Consider the following 23429-nt stretch of genomic DNA (forward strand, 5'->3'; position numbering starts at 1 on the left):
GTCATAAAACTTTCATACAGTATAAGCTGTATTACTACGTTCCAAAGTAGATTTATATGTTAAAAAAGCTATAGTTTATCTAAACCTTCTTCTGGGAGTAAAGTTAGGAAGAATTCATTTATTGACAAACTTTAATGTCACTTCATACCAGCAACTTTATTTACATAGTAAGAACATACAGGTATCCATTATAAATGTCAGAGATCATCTCTGCATTTCAGAACTTTACTCAGTTTAAGTGTCAACAAAAGGAGGTTTTTCTCTTTGCATACCTCTTGTCTCTGTTTTTCTTTGTACACAGTGTGTAGTACTAGCAAGTGCATTATCATAGCAGGTAATGTTTTCAATTTGAATTTGCTGGAGAAAGGTTCATTGTAAGTTTTCTTCCCCCCTTACAAATTAAAAAAGCTAGACTAGAATGGAAGTCATCTGACCTATCTGAAATAAGTAAATCATGGATGGCTGTAATTTCAAAACTGATGTTTAATAATGGCAGAGTGATTTTAAAGTATGCTAATAAACATTCTGGAAGCATGTATTCTATGAAGATGGTACTGCTAAGTATAAGTAGTACCATATCATATCAGACTGAATCTGTTTTTTTATGTTTGAGATCAGTTGCTGAGTCTCTTGTCTCTTAGTACAGTAAATGGGTGCCATTAGCCAAGAGTAACAGACATATTCATATGTTCCTGCCAATAGTCCTTCATAAATGTCGTAACTTAAAAATAGACTTTAATATCTGCAATATGTAATTTATTTTAAAACTTATAATGTAATTCATATCAAGAATCACCTGGGGAATTTTGGTAAAATGTGTATATGTTCTAAACCTTACTCCCAACCCCCTGAAAGCCTTTAGGAGTACGTGTGTGTGTCAGGATGTTTGTCTTTAAATAATAAAGCCCCACCATTACTTTCTATTCTAATGTACTTTGTTGGTGTGAAGCAAAAGTAACTATTAACAACTAATAGGAAGAAGATACACTTAAAATCACCACAGTATTTGGTTTTAAGTCCCACCTCCAAGTGAATCTTGAAGCATGGTCTGAGGGCTCCAATTTAAAAATGTCTCTGAATTATTACTATTATATTTGAAAACCAAGGGGAATTTATTAGGACTTCTGAAAACTAAAAGGGAAGATGGTCATTACCAAGTCTTACTAGATAATCAAGGCTAGATGTTCTTAATGCAGGAAAACATAACTCATGCTTCCAGGTTTAAGTAAGATCAAAGATATTGTAATTTTTAACGCACCAGGGGAATGTGGACCCAGAAGTGGAAGGACTGTAGCTACACATATGCACATCACATCATTATCAATGTTACATATCCTCTCCTGTGTTCAGCTTTCTTACAAACACATCAAAGGTTTCTGAGAAGCTCAATAAAACTAAAGCAAAGAACAGGTGGAATAGTGACTGACTACTGAGTAACTTGTCACCCCACCTCTTTCAAAGCCAGTTCGGTTTAAATAATAGTGCATGCATTATAGTCGTATGACATGGTGTCTTGGTGCATTCTTGAAGGGCTATGGCAGCAGCTTTAAGACTACTAGCAGATTACACAGGTCATCTTATCCACAGACAAACTGCTTGTACAACTAGAACTATTAACAGTTCTTTTTAAGTTCAGATGAAACTGTCACAAGACAGACGATGTATTTTATATATACTAGGAAATTTTAGAAACAGCCATTTATTATTTGGATTAAATGTGTGATTCGTTCTGCAATACAGAGTATAATTTTCAGTTTATAGCCAGTCTTCACATGAGCAGCTTCATACCATTGCAATACACAGGAGTTCATAAATAAAATTCTACTCAAGTAGGCAGTAACTAGCAAGTCAGTGAAGTCTCAGTATGACATAGTTCTCTTCACCAAAGATGAGTCTCTCGGATTTCAGCAATAATTTGACTGGCTCCTTGTAATGCCTGCGTTAAAGAAAATTATAAAAATTATAAATGCTTAAGTTATAATAACAAGGAATATCAAAGAAAGAATCTGAATTAATGTGGGATAACCTCTCCACTTTATAGGTGGTTGATTTACACTAACCAGTATCTTCTCTGAAATTTGAATCTAAGCAAGTGCCAACATAAAAAAAGATTAGCCATCATACAAAGACTATATATATCTCCAAGGATCAGAATGCATTTTAAACAATAAATGTTTATACCTACAACCCAAGTAAGAAAATTCAAAAAAATTCACAGTAATACCTTTAGCATATCAGCTGCTTCTTTCCTGCGCTGTGCCATGTCCTCAGATTCAGTCAGAAGATCATCCAATAAGGATGATTTATACAGCTGTCCTACTAACTCACTCTGAAGAGTATCTTTTACATGATTAACCAAAAAATGCATTACTGCCTTTGGCACACTGCAAAACAATCAGATAATCCATTTGATTTAGAATAAAAACGTAAATTTTAAAAAATATGTGTATTTTCAAAACAGATTATGAAATCATCTCACAGTATTCTAGTCTGATTTATATAACATAATACTAACCTGTCTTGAATATTCTTTCTGACAATAAGAAAATAAGATTTGATGAGTCGTTCAATAACTTCACAGTCTCGCTGTTCACGGGCAGATAGTTTTCGTGCAACAGGTACTGGCTAAATGGGGTGAGGGGGAGAAAACAGTTACTTCTGTGCCATTTTGAAAGGACAACATTTAACATTCAATAAGTTTGTGAGACTTCAGTTCCTTTTGTCTTTTAAAGTGTTTATCTGGTAATTGGTTATTTGTCCTCGAGCAAATTCTGCAGCTTACCACATCCAGCAAATTCACAGCATGGCCTTTTTGTGGACTGGCTGGCATAATTGGAATTGGTTTTGATTTTTCCTCAGCTAGTAACTCCTCAGCTTTTGAAGTTTTCAGCATTCCTCTCCAGTTGCCTGTTGTTGGTTCTTGAACACCATCTCCAACCCCACCACCTCCAGATGCAACCTGAAAAAAACATGTTCCAAAACCTATACCAACCATATCAAACTGATATTAACTAAACAAAGTTAATTTCCTTTGACAGCAGTCAAGGAGAATACACATCCAGTAACCACCTGGAGTTTAATCTATTCAGAGAGATGGCAGGGTCAGAAAGAGATGATGGGTGGCATGTATAACTGGAACCCTGAGCTGTCTAAATAAGAGGTTCAGACTTCCCTGGTGGTGCAATGGTTAAGAATCCACCTGCCAATGCAGGGGACACGGGTTCGAGCCCTGGTCCAGGATGATCCCACATGCCGCGAAGCAACTAAGCCTGTGCACCACAACTACTGAGCCTGAGCTCTAGAGCCCACGTGCCACAACTACTGAAGCCCACGATGCCTAGAGCCTGTGCTCCACAACAAAGAGAAGCCACCGCAGTGAGAAGCCCGTGCACTGCAACGAAGAGTAGCCCACGCTCGCCACAACTAGAGAAAGCCCACACGCAGCAACGAAGACACAACACAGCCCATAAAAAGTGTATTTGTAAAGGAAATAAAGAATGGCAGAAGTAACACTGTGGTTTATAAATAAATAAATAAGAGGTTCTGTTGTAAACTGTTTGCAAGGCCTCAGCCAGTATATTTTAAATTCCTTTTTTATTATCTGCTAACTTCTCAAAATTTTTCCTCTTCTCCAACTCCTCTAACACTAGAGATTGTGGAAAAAGTAGAAGCTGCCCTTTACAACAGGACTGCTCATTAAAAGCACAAGAAAAACCAGAACTATTATTCACATTATTTCTTCGAAGTAACTTTAAACACTGTTGAACTATGATCTCTCTGAAAGTTCAATGAACTCATTCTCCAAAACTTAAGACTTTATATATTTCTCAAATCAGTTTATGTTCCTAATAGTCAATACCATAGGATAAAAGTAGAAATCCTTTACTTGAGAAAGGATCTGCTGAAAAAAATCTAGTGCTACCATTAACCACAAGTGCTCTTGCACCTTTTAGGATATCTGTTAGTCTTGATTTCTAAAAGAAAAATAACTGTTTAGGATAATGGGGAAAACAGTAATTCATCAACATTTAAGAGATGTTTTTAGATGTTCTTTAAGATTTTACAATCTAAAATGGAGATAAAATGGCATCCAGAATTATAGATAGAAATAAAAATGGCTTATATAAATTTAACAGAGGAGTGTTACAGCAAATGTTAAAAAATGTTTTGGGTATCATTCTGAATCAAAACACTGGACAAAATTTGTCTCTAAAATGTAGTTAAGATAATGTATATCAATATACAGGTAGTATATTTATACGTTACTTTTAAAATGAGTGTATTTTTAAATGCATGTTAACTATACGTGAATGATAGATCATATGAAATCTTAAGGAAAGTGAGCAAATTCAGAGTGATACCAGGAGTTAAATAAAAAGCAATGATTTAGATGGTTCTCTTAATACCTTAGCACAGTGGGCTGAGAGAAGATAAGACATTTATAAGGTTTTATTTGAGGTTCAGAATCTTAAACCTGGACAATAAGTAAGGAAAGGAGCTAAATGGCAAAAAAAAAAAAAAAAAAAGCTAAAAATAAGAATGGATCTGAATAACTTACAGGTTATTTAATTTTTTTAAAGGTTATCAAGAATTGGCAACAATCTCAAACTCTCACAGTCCCCGTTTGTTCTGAATTTGCTTAATCTGTTGAGGCACATGTTAAACTACTAAATATATTTAGGGTGAAGAGAGCAAACTGAATGAAAGCATAAGAAAGAAGCCTTAGAGGATTCTCCATTAGCACTGAACAGATCTCAGAACCTTTAAAGAGGAAAAGTCCAAAAGTACAGTTTCCATCTCCAGAATTTTAATTCCCTACCAAAATATTAAATTCAACACTATTCTTGAAGGTAATAGAAAACAGTGGGAAAGGCTGTTGTTATTATTTAAAACAATGTTGAAACTAGAATTAATACCATCTTAGAGGTTAGTTAGGTAAGAGAAACATTAAAAACATAACACAGACAACAAGAGATGGATGCCACTGTTACAAACAAGTTCTTCAGTGGTTTTGAAGACAGTGTTTTGGTGAGAACCAAAGGTACCAACGTTTTCATTCTGAAGCAAGACTCACATTTTTAGTTTCTCTTCTGCTGTCCTGAATTAACTGTTAAAAGATATGTTAAAACATGCAGTTTAACAAGCAAAATTTAAATACCAATGGCTTGAAAATTTCCTCTTTAAATTCTTTTTCTGTGTGCATCATCTATATTGCAAGCAAAAGCATGTCAACAATAATTTATTTTATGAAGTATACATTGTTAAATGATTTTAAATTTCTATTAGACTAAAATTTGACCTTAGCACAATATCCCATATTAATATTCTGCTGTTCAGTGTATTGTTTCCAGATGATTATGTTGCACGAAACTAGGCATGCAGGCTTAGATTAAGAATCAGAACAGACCTTGCCATCAGCCTCAGCAGAAGCAGCAGGGGAGGGCTCCTGGGAGGCAGGTGCCAAAGCACTTGGAACTTTAGAAGACTAAAGGCAAAAAATGCAGGGAAAAAAATCAAGGATGCCAAAAATGCATTCAGAAACATTCTATAAATATGTATTTTCCCCTCTGTATAAAAATAGTAAAATAACATGAAAAAAAAAGTAATGGGACATAAAATTAATGTTTATTTTGCCTTATTTCCTGTACTATTGTCACCTTTAAGGCTTTCTTCAGATGAATTCCTAAGAAAAATCCAAATCCAAAAACTTCATTTTGATTTTGGAAGTTGATAAGATCTTTTCTGGTAAAGAATTCAAGGTAACAGATTACACAAAAACTTTAATATATGCAACTATTACAGGTAACTAAAACCTGGTATGTACATAATGTCATCTTCCCTCTCCAAAAAAACCTTGTTATAATAAAGTCATTAGTCATTTCAACTAATTTTACAAAGTTGATAAAGTCACTGAATTTCTGTTAAAGCCTTGATATTTAAAATCCACCTTTAAGCATTTATTCCTATGTATTCAAAATATTTTATCTTTAAATTACTCAAAGCCTATTTTTAAACTTGCATACCTTTACTCAAACAATGAAATAGTGCCAATGGAATATTAAAGTGAGAAGAAAATATTACTCCTAGAACTGAGTAATATTCTGAGGCTTACCAATCCATCTTTGCATATTGGGAATATGCTTTAAAAACATTTTTTACCTTGTCTCGTGATACAGCTGAAGGTAATTCTCTTGCTAGCCTGTTTCTCCTTTGTTCCTATAAAACACAACCAAGCAGAAGATTCACGATTATCAGAACACAGAAATGTAAGCCTACTTAAAAAAAATGTTCAGCTTAATTGAAAAGTGTGAATAACTTACAGTATATCCTCTCACTGTTGGGACTCATGCCATAATTATATTTTAAAACAAACAAGAAATCATTTAACCCAATGCTTCTCAATCTTTTTTTCTGCCCCAACACACCTGAGGGATATAATACAACGTCAGTAACATTGGCTTCCTGTACCAGGGGTTCTCAAGCGGACCAACATCATCTCTGCCTTTCCCACCAAGTTAAGAATCACTGATTTAAATTGTTCCCACATTAAAGTGTACATAAGCCTTCAGCATACCATATAGAATTTGAAGTACACAGATCACAGAAAAATTAAGCAAAACCTTTAAAAATCATTCTAACCTGCACACGTTTGTGTTAAATTCACACAATTCTCACACACAAAACCATAAGAAATATCTATAAGACTGTTCTGTTTTCTTTATCCTTAACTATCTCCAGGAAATAAATGTAATGTTGAAAACTGACAGTCCTGTCTGTAACCTGGCTAACTGAACAGACTGATCACCTGCCCACTCTTCTAATCTGCTAATATTAGCAATGTAATTCTGATACTGAGCTAAAGCAACTGTAAATTCAAATTAATAGGTAATGAACACCTACTGTATGTCAAGCACCATGATAGGTGCAAGACTATGAAAATACAGAAGGATGTAGGTATTAATAGTGGCTCTCTCACAGGCAGCATCAAATACAGTAGGAAAGTATTTACATTAAATGAAGTCAAAATGCTCCTGAGCAGAAAGCATTTCATGAACACTCAAACTTGCAAAAAGGTGTAAATTAACAAAGCTTCACAATGATGTTTCTGGGTAAGAAAGTTTTTTAACAGAAAATTTACCCACTTTCCATTTATCCAGTGATAAAAAAATATAGCAGATAATAAAAATATATGGATTTTAACAATCTTCAGAATAAAAAGTTAGCATTTAAATATACATTTTGAAGAAGGACACAAAGCAAAAGGCAGAGGAATCTAGAGACCAGAAATTCTCACCCTAGTCTGTTACCAACCATTTATGACCTTAGCTGGCTGGCCCTGGAGACCTGGCTTACTTGCTTTGTTAACTTGTATGGGTTACCAACTCTCAAGCCCCGGTTTCCTAGTCTATTAACATTACCCTCATAGGGTTGCTATAAAGATTAAATGAGAGGGCTTCCCTGGTGGCGCAGTGGTTGAGAATCTACCTGCTAATGCAGGGGACACGGGTTCGAGCCCTGGTCTGGGAGGATCCCACCTGCCGCGGAGCAACTAGGCCCGTGAGCCACAACTACTGAGCCTGCACGTCTGGAGCCTGTGCTCCGCGACAAGAGAGGCCACGATAGTGAGAAGCCTGCGCACCGCAATGAAGAGTGGCCCCCGCTTGCCACAACTAGAGAAAGCCCTTGTACAGAAATGAAGACCCAACACAGCAAAAATAAATAAATTAATTAATAAACTCCTACCCCCAACATCTTCTAAAAAAAAAAAAGATTAAATGAGAATATCCACATAAAGTTCTTTGACACATAGTCTTAAAACCAGAGACATTCATTTGTAAGAAAAATACTGATCTGAAATCATATCATAAATGACCTTGTCAGTATTAGAAAAACTGTTCCAGACAAATTTTCCATGACGGCTTCATTGTTACAAGAACTAACTCATATCTTAAGATAGTGTCTGCATGCTGATTTTTAACATAATAACTATTATCTAGTCCACTTTCTGAGTGTTTTAAAGTGCCTTACTTATATGCATTTTGGAATTTTTTCCTTCTTTTTTTTTCTGGCTGTGCCACACAGCTTGCAAGATCTTAGTTCCCCAGCCAGAGATTGAACCTGGGCCACGGCAATTCCCTGGAATTTTTTCTGACAACAGGAGTCACCTCAACTATGTAGCTAAAAAACAGTTCCCTGTACCTGTTAAAGAGAAGATGCCCAGCAAAATAAGCACTAAAGTAACAGCTGTTATCATCTGTGGGTCTCAGGTTCCTCATCTGTTTAACCAAAGGGTCCCTTCCAGTTTAAACCCAGGGTCCCTTCCAGTTCCCAAATTCCACGTTTACAATATTCTCCCCACCCATATGCATAAGAGGAAATTAGATACAGAAGGGATTCAGGTCTTACTGAACTACAGAATTGCAGAAGATCTTACTGTTTGGGATAAAAGTGGCAGAGAAAAAACTGCATCCAGATAAATCGCTCTATCCACCAGCCTTCGCTCCATCTGAGCTATTATGCAACCTACAATGTTAGCCTCAAATGGAAAAAAAAAAGGAACCATGAAATGCAGGAACCACAGTAATGGTGAAACAGTACTGTCTTTCCAAATTTACTATAATTTAGGTAATTCTTGGAATGTTTCCTTCACAGCTTTCAGAGTCAAATGAAAACCATTTTAAACATTCACTTTGTTTTACATTCTTCAGTCTAATAAACTGCAACAACAGTTACTGAAATGGAGCCAGGCAGTCCTTCAACACTAAATCAATGAGTCCCAGATCATTTCTGAGTTACAGTTTCACAAGCAGAAAATGAGAACAATGCCTCCAGGTGGTTTTGAGAATTAAATTTAAGAAAACAATGTAATGCCTTCAGCATACTTCTTAGCATATAACAGACAATAATATGGTGCATATATGTCTTATAGTTATTCCTTGCCCAGTAAACTTGATATAACTGAGCTAAAACATTTTCTCTCTCAAAAAAGACAAGTTCGAATTGTATTTACCTCTATATTATTGTTCATTAACCCACAAGCATCAGCAAAGTCTGGATGTTTTGTGTTGATATAAGCCAATTCAATTGCCACTAAGTTATGGACCTAGAAAAAAATAAAATTAGGCTATATACAAAATGTGCCGACCTAATTTTACTTAAGGAAACATATAAACTTATTAAACAGATAATTCTAAAAGACAGTACAGGAAACTGATGCCTAAATAAATACTTGATAATTATACTCCAACTGACAGAGTTTATACCAAATAACAATTTGCTCTATCTTTTGAATTATCTATATTTTAGCATCTAAGATTGCATTTCTGACACTGAAGTAGTTAGAAGTATTTGTAAGGGGAAAAAAAAGTTATCTACCTGATGCATATCTAACTTCCAAGCAACTTTGCTATTAAAACCTTAGATCATCCACTACTCCATGTCAAAAGTTCAGGTTCAACAATAAGAAAACATTTCATAATCAGATGTAAGTTAAAGATGTTAACTTTATTAGGGTAAAGGATACATTTAATGACCTGAGATAATGATTGATTAGCCTTAATTATGAAGCACCTAGTTTAAATATATGTGGTTCAATTGGGACAATTGGGACAATAATCAAAAAGGAAAGTTGAAATTAATTTCTCTAGCGTTGTAGAGAGATTAAACTAACCCCTTCATTTGCACTGTCCTTACAAATCTTAGGTATCAGAACAGCACTAAAAGATCAAGAACCAGTGAAAATTATTTATTTAAATGAAATTCCAATGATTCTGATATCAGTGGGTAGAGTCTGAGATCAGGCTAACCACGTTCTTACTCATTTCAATCTGGTGGTTATGCTTGCTAGGGAAACAACTAAGCAGCAGCACTTACATTCTATACTTCCAAGGATGGTTTTGTACTCTTTAAGTAAATGTCCATTGGGGCTCACCATCCGGAGCCAAAGACCCAAATGCACTTTTAGAGACCAGAAAGGAAAAAAAGAAACCAGCCAACAATTAGAGGCATACGGACAATTTCAAATGCTTATTCCATATTTCTGCCAATTTCAGGATTTTTATTTTTAAGGATAGCAACCATGATATTATGGTATTAGGTCATCAAACAAGGAAACTGTACAAATGGCCAAATTACCCTGATATACATCAGAGTTAAAAAAAAAAAAAAGAGCTTGCTATATGAAGGCTCAATTTACTGAGGCTAAAGATAAAACTAACTTTCCATTAAATCAGTGCTGCTATATAATAAAGCAAAACTATTCACAATCCTCAACAATAACTCCATTTTCAGGAAAATCTGTGGCTGCAGGCTAACAATGATTAAAATATGAAGAAAAATGCATTTTATACCAGAATTACTGAAGTTTCCTTTGAAATAAGACTGAAACTCGCTTCTTTTTCTTTTCAATACACTGGGAATCATTATGCCTAAATTCATAAAGCTGTACAAAATAACTTATTAACAGTGATTACAATGATTTATGAAATAATAGCTCACCATTTCATTTGTAACAGGCAACCGTTTACGAAGAAGACAAGTCACTACTTCAACTATGGCATCATGAAGTTTAGGGAACCGCAACAACTCCTATATGTGGTGGAAGAAACAGTCTGTTTTGTTTAAAGGAAAATAAAATAATCACTGAGGTACTGAATCAAATTTGGAAGCTACATTTCAAATCACTTTTAGATAAGGGAACTACATTTTAACTTTCAGCCCATCTTCTATATTTCCTCCTTCCCCTTGAAACCACCACCTCATGTCTTTTACTACTTAACCTGAAACCTGTTACATTTCTCAATTACCTGTGTACTGTAATTGCTACAGTGCTGAATGATCCTTTGCATTTCTTCATGAACCAGTTCCACACAACGGAGGCTGGGCTCTTCCAGACGTTTGATTTGCCGTTTGACTAGTAACTCAAATGAAACTTCAGGCACAAACAAAGCAGGACGAGGACCCTAAAAAAATGAAACTATGAGCTCTTATTATAGCCACATATAATTTTGGTTCTTCCCTAAGTTTAAAATAAATCACGTTTTTGGTATTTTTCATAAAAAAGCACTTCGTAGTTTCAAGAATGAGGGCAAAATAACAAAGTATACAATTCAATAAAAACGGATAGAGTTATATGGATTAAAAAATAATCTTTAACCTCATTTCAAAAAATTCTAAAGGTTAAGCATACTCACAGTTGCATTTCTAATGGCAGTCAAAATGTCAATAGTGTTAAGGCCACCTAGTGGGTCAACAGATTCTAAGGTTCGCCCAAAAGTCTCATGGAAAATATAACATATTCTAGCACCACCGCATCTGAAAGGCAATGAAGTATATGACTTCTAGTATTACTAAAAGGGAGGAAGCTACAAGTTAGAAGTCTCTCTGTAAGCTTTAAGACTGTCTCAGATGAACAATCACACTTAGACCATTTCCATGTGTTCTCAACTCCATTATGAACCAGTTTCTCTAATTTTTTTAATGAGGAGAGGAGTCATTTCACAAAAGGCATTCACATATGCACGTGCACACTGAGTAACTATTCTTTCAGAAAACATCAGTTAACTAAGAACTACTAAACATTTTTCTCTGCCCTAGTTTTCTTCAACTAGACTATGAGCTCCTTAAAGATAAGAAACAATGTCTTATTTCTATTTATTCACAATCTAGAGTAGAGATCAGCAAACTTTTTCTGTAAAAGGCCAGATAATAAATACTTTAGACTTTTCACAACTCTGTCACAACTCGCCAATTCTGCCATTGAGCACAAAAGCAACCACAGACAGTATGTAAACAAATAAGCACAGCTATGTTCCAATAAAACTTATGCCCACTAAAATTTGAATTTTATATAATTTTTGCATTACAAAATATTCTTCTTTGAATTTTTTTTCAACCATTTAAAAGTGCAAAAATCATTCTTAGTCAATGGGCTATATATAGTTTGCCTATCCCTGCTTTAAACAAATTAAATCTCTGGGCCTATATACTGGACACCTTGTGTTTCCTATCTTAATGACTAGAAACCCTGGTGATTATCTTTTATTTTTTTCATTCAAGTCTAGTTGAAAATTTACAAGTACATTTATATCTCCCCAAATCATCCCATCTTCTCTGTTTTCACCATCACTATTCACTACTTTCTTACAGTAGTCTAGGCAGAAGATACCAGCCTAACATTATGCTAAGTGAAATAAGCCAGACACAAAAGGACAAATATTGTATGATTCTCCTTATATGAAATATCTAGAACAAGGAAATTCATAGACAGAAAGTAAGTCAGAGGTTACCATGGGCTGGGGGAAGAGGGGAACACAGAGATATTGCTTATTTGGATACAAAGTTTCTGTTGGGGTAATAAAAAATTGTGTAAATAGATACTATTTGATGGTTGTACAATACTGTGAGTATACTTAGTGCTACGTATTATACTTTAAAATAGTTAAAATTACCAATAACTGGTCTCTCTGCCGCCAACTTTTCCCTTCTCCAAATAGTTTCCATAATGACCAGAATATCCTTCTAAAATGGGTTACTCCTGTGACCAAAAGTGTTTTATTTTTTTATAGTAGGAAGTTCTTCAAATTCTGAAGATACTAGACTTTCCACAGTCTTGTTCTTAGACACCTTTCCTGCCTTACCTCCTGTTACATCCCGTCATTGTATATGCCATTCTCCAAATTCGCCCTGCGTTAATCTTTGCTGTTCCAAAGCCTAAAATACCCTTCTACTTACTGCCTTCCCATATTCTATTCAGAACCCAACCCAAATGCATTCCTAACTATGGAGCTCTCCCAATCCTTGAAACAAATGAAAGTGGTCTCTCTTCAATGTTCTAATAAGGCTTGATTAGGTAATTACAAAGATATTGCTTAATTAACTACTTATAACACTGTCCATATATATTACATGCACTTTTCTGGTTATGTATTATATTTAATAAGAAGTATTTAATTAAAAATTATACTCCTTTTGCCACCTAATCAACCCTTGTGTTCCCTTGACCTACCTTACCCACTGGACTCTTTAAAGGTGTATCTTAGTAATCTTTATTTCCCTTAATATGCATACATTTAAAACCATTCAGTAATTAGTTTGTTAAATATTCTATGGCATTAACTCACATAGAAGGCTACCTGGGTCACATGAAAGTACATAGAACTTTATATACATACATACAAACACAGACATGAAGTATGTGTATAATTGGAGAAATCTGAATAAGCTGTGTGGATTGCACCAATGTCCATTTTCTTGCTTTTTATTATACTACAGATATGCAGGATGTCAACGCTCGGAGAGACGGGGTGAAAGGTGAATGGGACCTCCCTGTACATTTAGTTGCAACTTCCTATAAGTCTATAATTATTTTTCAAAATTAAAAGATTTTATTAAAGGTGAGAGTTTAGAGAAATGGATATTCTTTTATATTGCTAGTAGTAAAACAATACAATCGGGCTTCCCTGGTAGTGCAGTGGTTAAGAATCCGCCTGCCAATGTAGGGGACACGGGTTCGAGCCCTGGTCCGGGAAGATCCCACGTGCCGTGGAGCAACTAAGCCTATGCACCACAACTACTGAGCCTGCACTCTAGAGCTCGTGAGCCACAACTACTGAAGCCCACGCACCTAGAGCCTGTACTCTCCAACGAGAAGCCACCGCAATGAGAAGCCCACGCACCACAACAAAGAGAAGCCCCCACTCGCCACAACTAGAGAAAGCCTGCACGCAGCCAATGAAGAGCCAACATAGCCAAAAATAAACAAAATCAATAAATTTATAAAAAAATACAATCTACTAATAGTATAGCAATAATAAGAGACTTTGAGGATGTTATATACCCTTTCATCTAGTAATTCCACTTCTAGAAATTTAACCTAAGGGTTTACTTGGATACATGGCCCAAAGATAGTCCATCACAGCATTGTTTATATTTGTGTATAACTGAAAGCAAACTATCAATAGTAGGGGACTGGTTGAACAAATAAGAGTGTATGTCTAAAAAGTAAAATACTATGTAAATCTTAAGACTGAGAATACAAATATACAATTACTACTAGTTGTTTGTGACGTGTTGATTTACAGAAATGATTCCATAGCATCTGATTTTTAAAGATGTGTATTACAGGCAGTTATATGTTTTATAGAAGCATAGAAAAATGTCTAGATTAATGCCAAGGTAACAGGGATTATTTCTTAATGATGGAATTAAAAGCAATTTTGTCCTTATGTTTTACTCTTTTTACTTATCTGTATTTTTGTAGTTTTTCATGAACAATTATAGTGTGTATTAAAGAAACAACAAACATTTTTTTAAATTATGAAAATTTTATAAATGCTTATCAATTAAAGTCTTGTTTTTGAAGAAAGCCCTGAAACTTTTACCGTGCTTTACATAATTTATAAAGCATTTTACATACATATGAGACATTATCTATCATTTCTACAAAATGATATTCCTGTTTTACAGATAATAAATTACAATCAGATAATCTCAGAGTTAAGTCACTGTAACAAAAGATCTTTATCTTTTATCTTTATCTAACCTATCAATCAGGTAACCAAATCCATAGAGAAATTTCTTACTTACAGCTCTGAAGTTTCAATATATTTCGCAGTTCCTTCAATAGTGTTACAATATTCTGTGGCAAATTTGGTAATAAGCTGGAGTAAAGTAGCACTTTTATCATCCACAGGTTCACCATAGCTATTTAGAAGAGACTGATACTGAGCAGCTAGAACATTTATTCTTGTTTTCAACTCTGGTAAGCAATCCCTGATGTGATGCATCAGTAGCCTAACAAAGGTTAGAAAGGAAGGATTTTAAAGTAATTGTGTATTTTGAAGACCCAAGCAGGTCAAATTTTAAAATGCAAATAATAGGGAAACCTGTCAATTTGTCCTGATAGGAAATAATGCAATCTTAGACTAGAAGGTAAATATGTAGCCTGAAAAAAATGACTTGAAGGAAACCATCTTAGTAAATGGTTTTTAAATGTGCCTTCAACCCATCAAATTGTAGCAACTGCTAGAGAATCAAATACAAATTTAAAAAAATTTTTTTATATTATTGCAGTTACCTCAAAGAAAGTAAGCTACTCAATCCAATTCTACCTACATTATTTTGGTTTCTGACTTATCTTTTACAATGGGTACTCAGCATAGTGAAAATCAATCTTGTTAAGATACATATCCATCGGCCTTTAATTTATTTAGGGAATAAGCCAAAAGTAAAAGAAAATAGCTTTTACTTCAGTCATTTATAAATTGTTTAGAAAGGTCTTCTAATCCCTCTACCATCAGTACATACTCAGAATTCAAGGTATATAGTTTACATTCTTTTTATGAATAGGAATAGAAGACATCCTAAATTAAGAATAGGTTATGTGAAAATTATAAATCTTAATTCAGTTCCTGAAATACAAAATGGAAATGAAGTCATCTGCCATCTAGTTCTATGATCAAAAGTAAAATGACTGTCAAGAATTTCATGATTAAGGTATTTTAAAATTCACTTGAGCATTCCTAGACTACACGATGATTTAATGCCAACCACCTCACTAAAAATAAATATCTACATTATAAGAACCTACTATACAAGAAACAAAAAGTGAAATTTTACAGACAAGGACATTATAAAAATTTAAGGAACAGATAATCAAAGGTCTCAGACACCTACTGGCAACCCAGAAACATCTCATTTTCCAAAAGGTAAAAAATGTTACCTGTTTAAAGTCCTGGCAAGATACTTTGTTCCATTTCTATTGGCCAGAGATGGGTATTTCTTTTGAAGGAAAGCATATTCATCACGGATTGAATCAGTTACACTCTTCTTATTATTAATATCTAGCTGGCTCCTAAGGTTGAAAAATAACAAAACTGTTCAACTAAAGTCAACTGTGGTATGGTACTAAGTACTCTGGATAGTGAGGATGATGATGATGATGATGATGATGGCACCAGGCACTGTCTATAATGCCTGACGTGAATTGTTGATTCTCACAATCAGTCTATGCAATAGGTATTATCCCATTTTATAGCAAAGTAACTAAGGCCCAGGGAGATTAACTAACTTACCCAAAGTCACATATTAAGTAGTTCAGCCAAGATTCAAACTGTGTGACTTTTAAGTAAGCAATGCCTGAATAATTTAGGCCTCATTATTACCATTAACTATAGTCAAAAGCAGTACTCTTAAGTAACAGGGATAAACAGGTGAAAATATATGTGTGTCTTAATCAACTGTATATTTTATCCATGGACAGGCAACTAAATTGAACAGTAGCCATCTACAAATACAACAAACAGTTTTATACCACCTGCTTGCCTGAAAAGAGATAATAGGAATTTAAAAAAAAAGAGTAGGGGTGAGGGAGAAGGACATGTGATAAGAAGCAGACAACTGTAAAGACATCACTTAGTAACATTTTCATTTTAAAAGGTCTGAGACCAAAGATGTTAGGAGCCATTTAAACCCACATTATATCTAGTTTGTAGATGAACTAGGAGTAGAACCCAGACCTCATGACAATTTCAGTGCTTCCTATTTTATAAAGGCTTTGGACTAAGATCTCCATTTGAATCTGGCTCTGCTTTCACCAGCCATGTGACTTTGGTAAATGTATAACTTAAGTTTTCTGATTACAAAACAGACCAATATACATATCTCACAGGGATGTTGTAAGGGTTCAAAGAGATACCCTTAAAAACTTCTCACAGTAGAGCGTCTAAAACTTAAGTAGACACTCAACTGTAGTTAGTTTCCTTTCCACAATTTTTAATTTCACCTACTTATAATTAGGATACCTTTAATAAAATTTCTCCAAGTCACCTCCTGGCAATTACACAGAATCACTAATGCTAGGGGTTAAATCGATCTATTAAAATACTACCACCTTAAGAACTCTTGACTGGGTGTAAACTAAATAATACGTTTTTTTATCCAGTGCCCTCCTCATACATAACGTAATAGACAGGGATTTTTTAAGCCTAGCCATTAAATTTTCTTCCATTTTGTGGCACTGCTTACTTTAGAAACACTTTCTATTTAAAAATGTCTACAGGAGGCTTTAGTGAATCTCTTCCTTTAGAGCAATGAATTCTTTAGCAATACCAAGATTACAGTAAAAGGGGAAAAAGTAGGGACACTATCACATTTCAGACTGATTCAAAAAATTCAGATTTGCTTTGAAATGAGAATGCTGCAATTCTTATCCCATTCTTGATTGCTAACCTGTTAACTATTCCAATTATTCCCAGTTTGACTGGTATAACCCTTCCCATCAATACATCCATGGCATCAGTACCCGCATCCATGAGATCGAGTTTAGTGATTACAGCTAGGGTTCTGCGACCTGGTAAATGCAAAAAAGAAAAGAAATGACCCATTAAATTAAGCTATTAAGTATTAATAAAGGAAAATCCTAATCTATAATCCCACCAAACATTACCGTTGCCACCATTTTGGTAATGTTTTTCTAACCTTTGCTTACAAATACTTTTTCAAAACTACTTTTAATCATCATGTTTAATTTTTAAAATTTTTCACATGTAATTTTTTATTAGCTCTTCGGGCTAACTTTTTTATTAGCATTTTAAAAATTTGTTTGAAATTCACTCATGCCTAGTGAGTGAATTTTTGCAGAGCACAAATTCACATTTTTTTTTTTTTTTTTTTTTGCTCATTACAATTTATTCTTTCTTTCTGCCCACCCCTCGGCATCTCTTGCCACATAACCAGCCCACCCAACACAGTCTTGGGTTCAGGGCTGCTTCACAGAGGTACACAGTTCCACTGGTTCCAATCACAGGGCATGGGATATGATGCAGACTGTGACTAATTTTCTGTATGACTTTGTTGGCTCTGTATGGTTATATACGGGGAAGCCAAGTTTGTCCAGAGCCTGGGTGTGGACAAACAACATATGGGAGACGAGACCCTGGCCCCGGTACTCAGGAAGCATGACCCCCAACCGCACTTCTCCTGTCTAGTCCATCAGGGACCAGGACACAGGGGTCCCCTCAGGCCCCAGCAGGCAGAAGGTGGGGAAGGCCTGGATACAGCGCTCAATGAATCGCTGGCTCCTCTCATTGCCACCAAAATGCCAGAATTTATTCACCATGCCAGCGTGGACAGGATCCAGGGATGAGAGTTTAAACATCTCTTGGTTAATGGCTTTTTTTCAGTTCTATGAGTTTTGACAAATGCAATGTCACTACTACCTCAAAACAAAACAGTTCCATTGCCCCCCAACCCCCACCAAAATTTCCTTGTACTATCCCATTCCTAGTTTTGTCTTTTCCAGAATGCTATATAAATGGAATCATATATATAGCCTTTTGGGTCTGGCTTCTTTCACTTGGCATAATGCTTGTGAGAGTCATCTATTTTGTTGCATGTATCAATAGTTCATTCCTTTTTATTGCTGAGTAGTATTCCACAGTGTGGACACACTATAGTCTAGTTATTCATTCCCCATTTGAGAAACATCTCTGTTGTTCTCAGTTTTAGGAGATTAAGAATAAAGCTACTATAGATATTTGCATACAGGTTCTTTATACGAACATAGGTTTTCATTTAACATCGGTAATAACCTAAGAGTGGAATTACAGATTTAACTGTTTAAGAAACTGAGAAACTGTTTCCCAAAGTGGCTATACCATTCCCACCAGCAATGTATGAGAGTTCCAGCTGCTCTGCATAATGTCCAATTTTACATATGGCATTTTTCAATTAGAAGCATTTTTGTATTTTGGTCCAAATCTACAAAATCATCCTTTTTAATGATTCCATATTCTATTATAATCTTATCATTCCTACTGTGGGCCATATATTGATTCTAATTTTTTATAAATAATACTGGATTGGATTATTTCCTTATACTATATTACTAGATTAAGATCACTAGATCAAAAGTATGATTATATTTATGGCTCAAGGGTCAGTTTAAAATAGAATTAATGTGGGCCTCCCTGGTGGCGCAGTGGTTGAGAGTCCGCCTACCGATGCAGGGGACACGGGTTCATGCCCCGGTCTGGGAAGATCCCACATGCCGTGGAGCGGCTGGGCCCGTGAGCCATGGCCGCTGAGCCTGGGCGTCCGGAGCCTGTGCTCCGCAATGGGAGAGGCCACAACAGTGAGAGGCCCGCATACCGCAAAAAAAAAAAAAGAAAAAAAAGAAAAAAAAATAGAATTAATGTATATAAAATGCCTAACAGTTTACTTTATATAATAAAAATAAAACTTAGATAAACATTTTGATATAGTTTATCTTTTAATCTAAAATGAACATTAATTACTCATATAATAAAAGTTGCTTAAAAACTTGAAATAAAAAATTTTAAGAAATGACCCCATTTATAGGAATTTTAATTAGCAGTCTTAGCACTAACATTTCCTACCAAATTTTTATTTTAAATTTTTATTCAAAGTAGGAAATAAGAAACATGACACTGCCCACAGACCCTCAATACTCAGATGAAAAAAAAATGGCTCCTGTATACAGCAAAGCATACACTTATTAGCAGCAATAATAACTTACAGTCTGGCATCTTATATAAGATGCACACTGCAGCATTAGTCAGGTATCATATACTGACTCACAGTATGAACTATTATTTCGAAGAATCCCCTCTGCCTTGAACCTCTGCAGAATGTAGATACCATAATTATCTACTATACTATAATAGTCTACAATGATTACTTATCATGACAGTTATTCTTAGAAATCAGCCATTCAAAAACCTAAATCACTTTATTTATACAAAACAAACTTTTTGCAAAGCCATCTTCTTATTTTAAAATCATTAGGTAATCATTACAAATATGGACATCATGTGAAGTATTTTTGCCTAGCCTGTACAGCAATTTATCCATTTCCACCAAAATTTCTAGTTGATAATGTAAGTAAAATAGAAAAGCATTATTTTTAAAATGTGTATTAACAGCTAGAGATATTCTTTTTAAAAATGAAAACTCCTCTCGAGGGTAGATTTACCATGCTAACCAAGCATCTCATTAAAAATTAACATCTGTCCTTACCATCTGGATCTACCTCTCTTGAAATTTTAAGTGCCTCTGATGTTGCCATATCTGTATTAGCAGCAGTGACAGCGAGGATAATGGAATTTGGATTACTGATGAACCGAAGAATGAGCTCTCTGATTTGAAGCTCAATATCCTTAGGTTGATCACCTACAGGTACCTGGACCAAAAAGAGATGATCAAGGAACTAGTAATAAAAATCAACTCAGCTTTTTTTTCCCCCCATTTAATCCAAAGAATATAGGTATTACTCCATTTACAGATAATTAAAATGAAATTATATACTACAGTATATGTGAATTTGGTAATATGTAAAAGTCTCAAAATGTAATCTTGCAAATATCAAAAGTCTACCATGTTAAGGATTGGTCGATATTAGCTGCCTAGAGACAAATTAATTCATTCATTCAATTAGCAAGTATTTATTGGCAACCTTTATTTCAGGCACTGTTCTACATACCAGATTATATCACAGTAGTGGATAAGAAAAAGAAATTCCTGCCTTCACTGAGCTTCAGTGATGAGAAGCAGATAATAAACGCATATATACATAGTATCTAGGTGGTGGTGGGGCTATGGAAAAAATAAAGGCAAACAGGAGGCTAAGGAATACTTAGTTAAAGCTTATACTGTTAGGGATTTCCCTGGTGGTCCAGTGGCTAAGACTCCACGTTCCCAATGCAGGAGACCGGGCTTTGATCCCTGGTCAGGGAACTAGATCCCACAGGCCGCAACTAGAAGATCCTGCATACCGCAACTAAGACCCGATGCAGCCAAATAAATAAATATTAAAGAAAAAAAGCTTATACTTTTAAATCATTATTTTAAATGGGATTATGCTTTTAAATTGAGTAATCAGGGGAGACCTCACCCAGATAATGACATTTGAGAGAATGACCACAAACTGAAAGAGATAAGGGAGAGGTACAAGCAGATACCTGGGGGAAGAACATTCCAGTAAAGTGAACAAAATGGCAGAAGTCTGGAGCAGAAGGAGCTAGAAGAGTAATAGAGACAGATCAAGTAGATACTTTAGATCTCTTTAAGAACTTAAGCTTTTACTCTGAGTGAAGTGGGAAGCCACTACAAAGATTCTGAGCCAACGAATGACACAATCTAATTTTCACTTTAATAATATCACTCTGGCTGCTTAGTTAATAAATTATGAGGAAGACCTCTTAGGAGACTATGGTGGTAATCCAGCTGAGATGATAGTGGCTAGCTCAGGATGGTAGCTATGAGTTTGTAAGACGTGACAGAGTTCCAGATATACAGGCACACCTTGTTTTATTGCACTTTGCAGATATTGCATTTTTTACAAATTGAAGGTTCGTGGCAACCCTGTGAGAAGGAAGTCTATTGGCACTAATTTTTCCAAGAGCATTTGCTTGCTCTGTGTCTCTATATCACACTTTAATAATTCTTGAAATATTTCAAACCCTCCACCAGCAGAAAGATGACATACGACTACTGAACATTCAGATGATGGTTAGCATTTTTCAGCAATAAAGTATTTTTAATTAAGGTATGTACATTGCTTTTTTAGACACAGTGCTATTACACACCTAACAGACCAAAGTACAGTTGACCCTTGAAAAACACAGTGTTGGGGCACTGACCCCCTCAGGTAGTCAAAAATATGCTTTTGACTCCCCAAAAATTTAACTACAAATAGCCTCCTGTTGACTGGAAGCCTTACCAACAACAGGCAATTAACACATATTTTATATGTTATATGTATTATATACTGTATTCTTACAATAAGTAAAGAAAATGTTAATAAGAAAATCATAAGGAAGAGAAAATACATTTACAATACTGTACTCTATCAATATTTTATGTCATCTGTTTACAAGATAAATCTTCCGTCAGTACCTACATCAATATTGTCTTATATGATAACAAAACACTGTAGATGTTATATGTTATTACTGACACTAGATATCAAAAATGAAAAGATAACGTAAAAAAGAAATTCATATTTATTTACATATATAACAATTCATGCATTGATAACAAAGAAGCAGCAATACGATTGCTTTATGGTAGCCTAGTGTAATCGATATGATTGCTTCACAGTAGCCTAGCCTACACACTAATGAGTGAATCGTTATAAAATTTTTATAGCATAGTGTTAAAGTCATATTCATAATACAGTATGGAAACCACTTACCTGTGATGATAGGCTGATACACAGTTTCTCCAATTACAAAAGAAAGGCATACTGCATGGTAATATAATTCTTTGAAAGCAAAGTTATAAGACAGTAAGAAAACACATTATTAATTTTACATTAAATATCACTCACCTTATACCTATACAAAGACAGGCTATCCATTTCAATACAAGTCTTGTACACGATGTTCTACATAATGAGTGCTTAGGCAATTATGACAAAAAGGACACAAAAACATCTCATACAGTTCTTTTTTTATTTTTTTTAAAGGAACTAATTTTTTTTTTTGGCTGCATTTGGGTCTTTGTTGCTGCGCGCAGGCTTTCTCTAGTTGTGGCGAGCAGGGACGACTCTGCATTGCCGTGCGCAGGCTTCTCATTGCGGTGGCTTCTCTTGTTGTGGAGCATGGGCTCTAGGCACACAGGCTTCAGTAGTTGTGGCACGCGGGCTCAGTAGTTGTGGCTCACGGGCTCTAGAGTGCAGTCTCAGTAGTTGTGGCGCACGGGCTTAGCTGTTCCGCGGCATATGGGATCTTCCCGGACCAGGGCTCGAACCCATGTCCCCTGCATTGGCAGGTGGATTCTTAACCACTGCGCCACCAGGGAAGCCCTCTCATACAGTTCTTGCCATACAATTACTAGATTTCACAAGAAGACACACACATATACAACAGAACTCTATGGCATGATGGTTATTTGCTATTCATTAAGTGGAAGTGGATCATCCTCATCATCTTCATGTGAAGTAGATGGAAGAAGAGGCGGATCTGGTCTTGCTGTATCAGGAGTGGCAGAGGCAGAAAAAGCGGAGGCAGAAGGGAAGGCAGGAAAGGCAGGCACACTCAGTGTAGCTTGACGGAAATACATCATAATTTCTGTCTGACTGTTGTTTTTTCACTCTAAAAATGTTTCTATATGGTGCCAATCCTTCTTCCACCAAGTCAAAATCAGTCTTGAATAACTGGAACTCTTTGACAGATCGTGTAATGTCAATTTGTTTGGGGGCACTGCTTCTTTTACATCTTCTTCCTCATCATCTGGCACTGTTTCAGAAGTACTCATTTCCATCAAGTCATCTTCTGTTAATTCCTCCCATGCACTGTCTACCTTAGCTCTTGAATTTCTACAAGATTCATATCTTGAAACCCTTCACCCACCCACCCACTTTTTTTTTGGACATATCCACAGTCTCTTTCATGATTTCTTTGATTGGC

The 23429-nt window shown here is 35.3% G+C and overlaps 1 protein-coding gene across 9 annotated transcripts in view; it reads right to left on the reverse strand.

Moving 5' to 3' along the window:
• Positions 1 to 1690: 1690 nt before the first annotated feature.
• DNM1L (dynamin 1 like) overlaps positions 1691 to 23429 on the reverse strand; it is a gene marked incomplete at its 5' end in the record, with an annotated part of 61650 nt that continues 39911 nt past the window's right edge. For 2 of the 9 annotated variants that reach the window (XM_079715096.1, XM_079715097.1), the window contains 15 exons: positions 1691 to 1936; positions 2225 to 2384; positions 2516 to 2625; positions 2783 to 2959; positions 5075 to 5107; positions 5408 to 5485; positions 6160 to 6216; positions 9011 to 9103; positions 10498 to 10587; positions 10806 to 10961; positions 11193 to 11313; positions 14587 to 14793; positions 15722 to 15853; positions 17230 to 17350; positions 20038 to 20200. In XM_079715096.1, the coding sequence (XP_079571222.1) occupies positions 1880 to 1936; positions 2225 to 2384; positions 2516 to 2625; positions 2783 to 2959; positions 5075 to 5107; positions 5408 to 5485; positions 6160 to 6216; positions 9011 to 9103; positions 10498 to 10587; positions 10806 to 10961; positions 11193 to 11313; positions 14587 to 14793; positions 15722 to 15853; positions 17230 to 17350; positions 20038 to 20200 (1755 nt within the window). In that variant the 3' untranslated portion in view covers positions 1691 to 1879. The remainder of the gene's footprint in view (positions 1937 to 2224; positions 2385 to 2515; positions 2626 to 2782; positions 2960 to 5074; positions 5108 to 5407; positions 5486 to 6159; positions 6217 to 9010; positions 9104 to 10497; positions 10588 to 10805; positions 10962 to 11192; positions 11314 to 14586; positions 14794 to 15721; positions 15854 to 17229; positions 17351 to 20037; positions 20201 to 23429) is intronic. The other 7 variants (XM_079715095.1, XM_079715100.1, XM_079715098.1 and 4 more) reach the window with 4 other exon arrangements.

Source organism: Hyperoodon ampullatus (genome assembly GCF_949752795.1).
Source record: "Hyperoodon ampullatus genome assembly, chromosome: 11".
NCBI lineage: Eukaryota > Metazoa > Chordata > Mammalia > Artiodactyla > Ziphiidae > Hyperoodon > Hyperoodon ampullatus.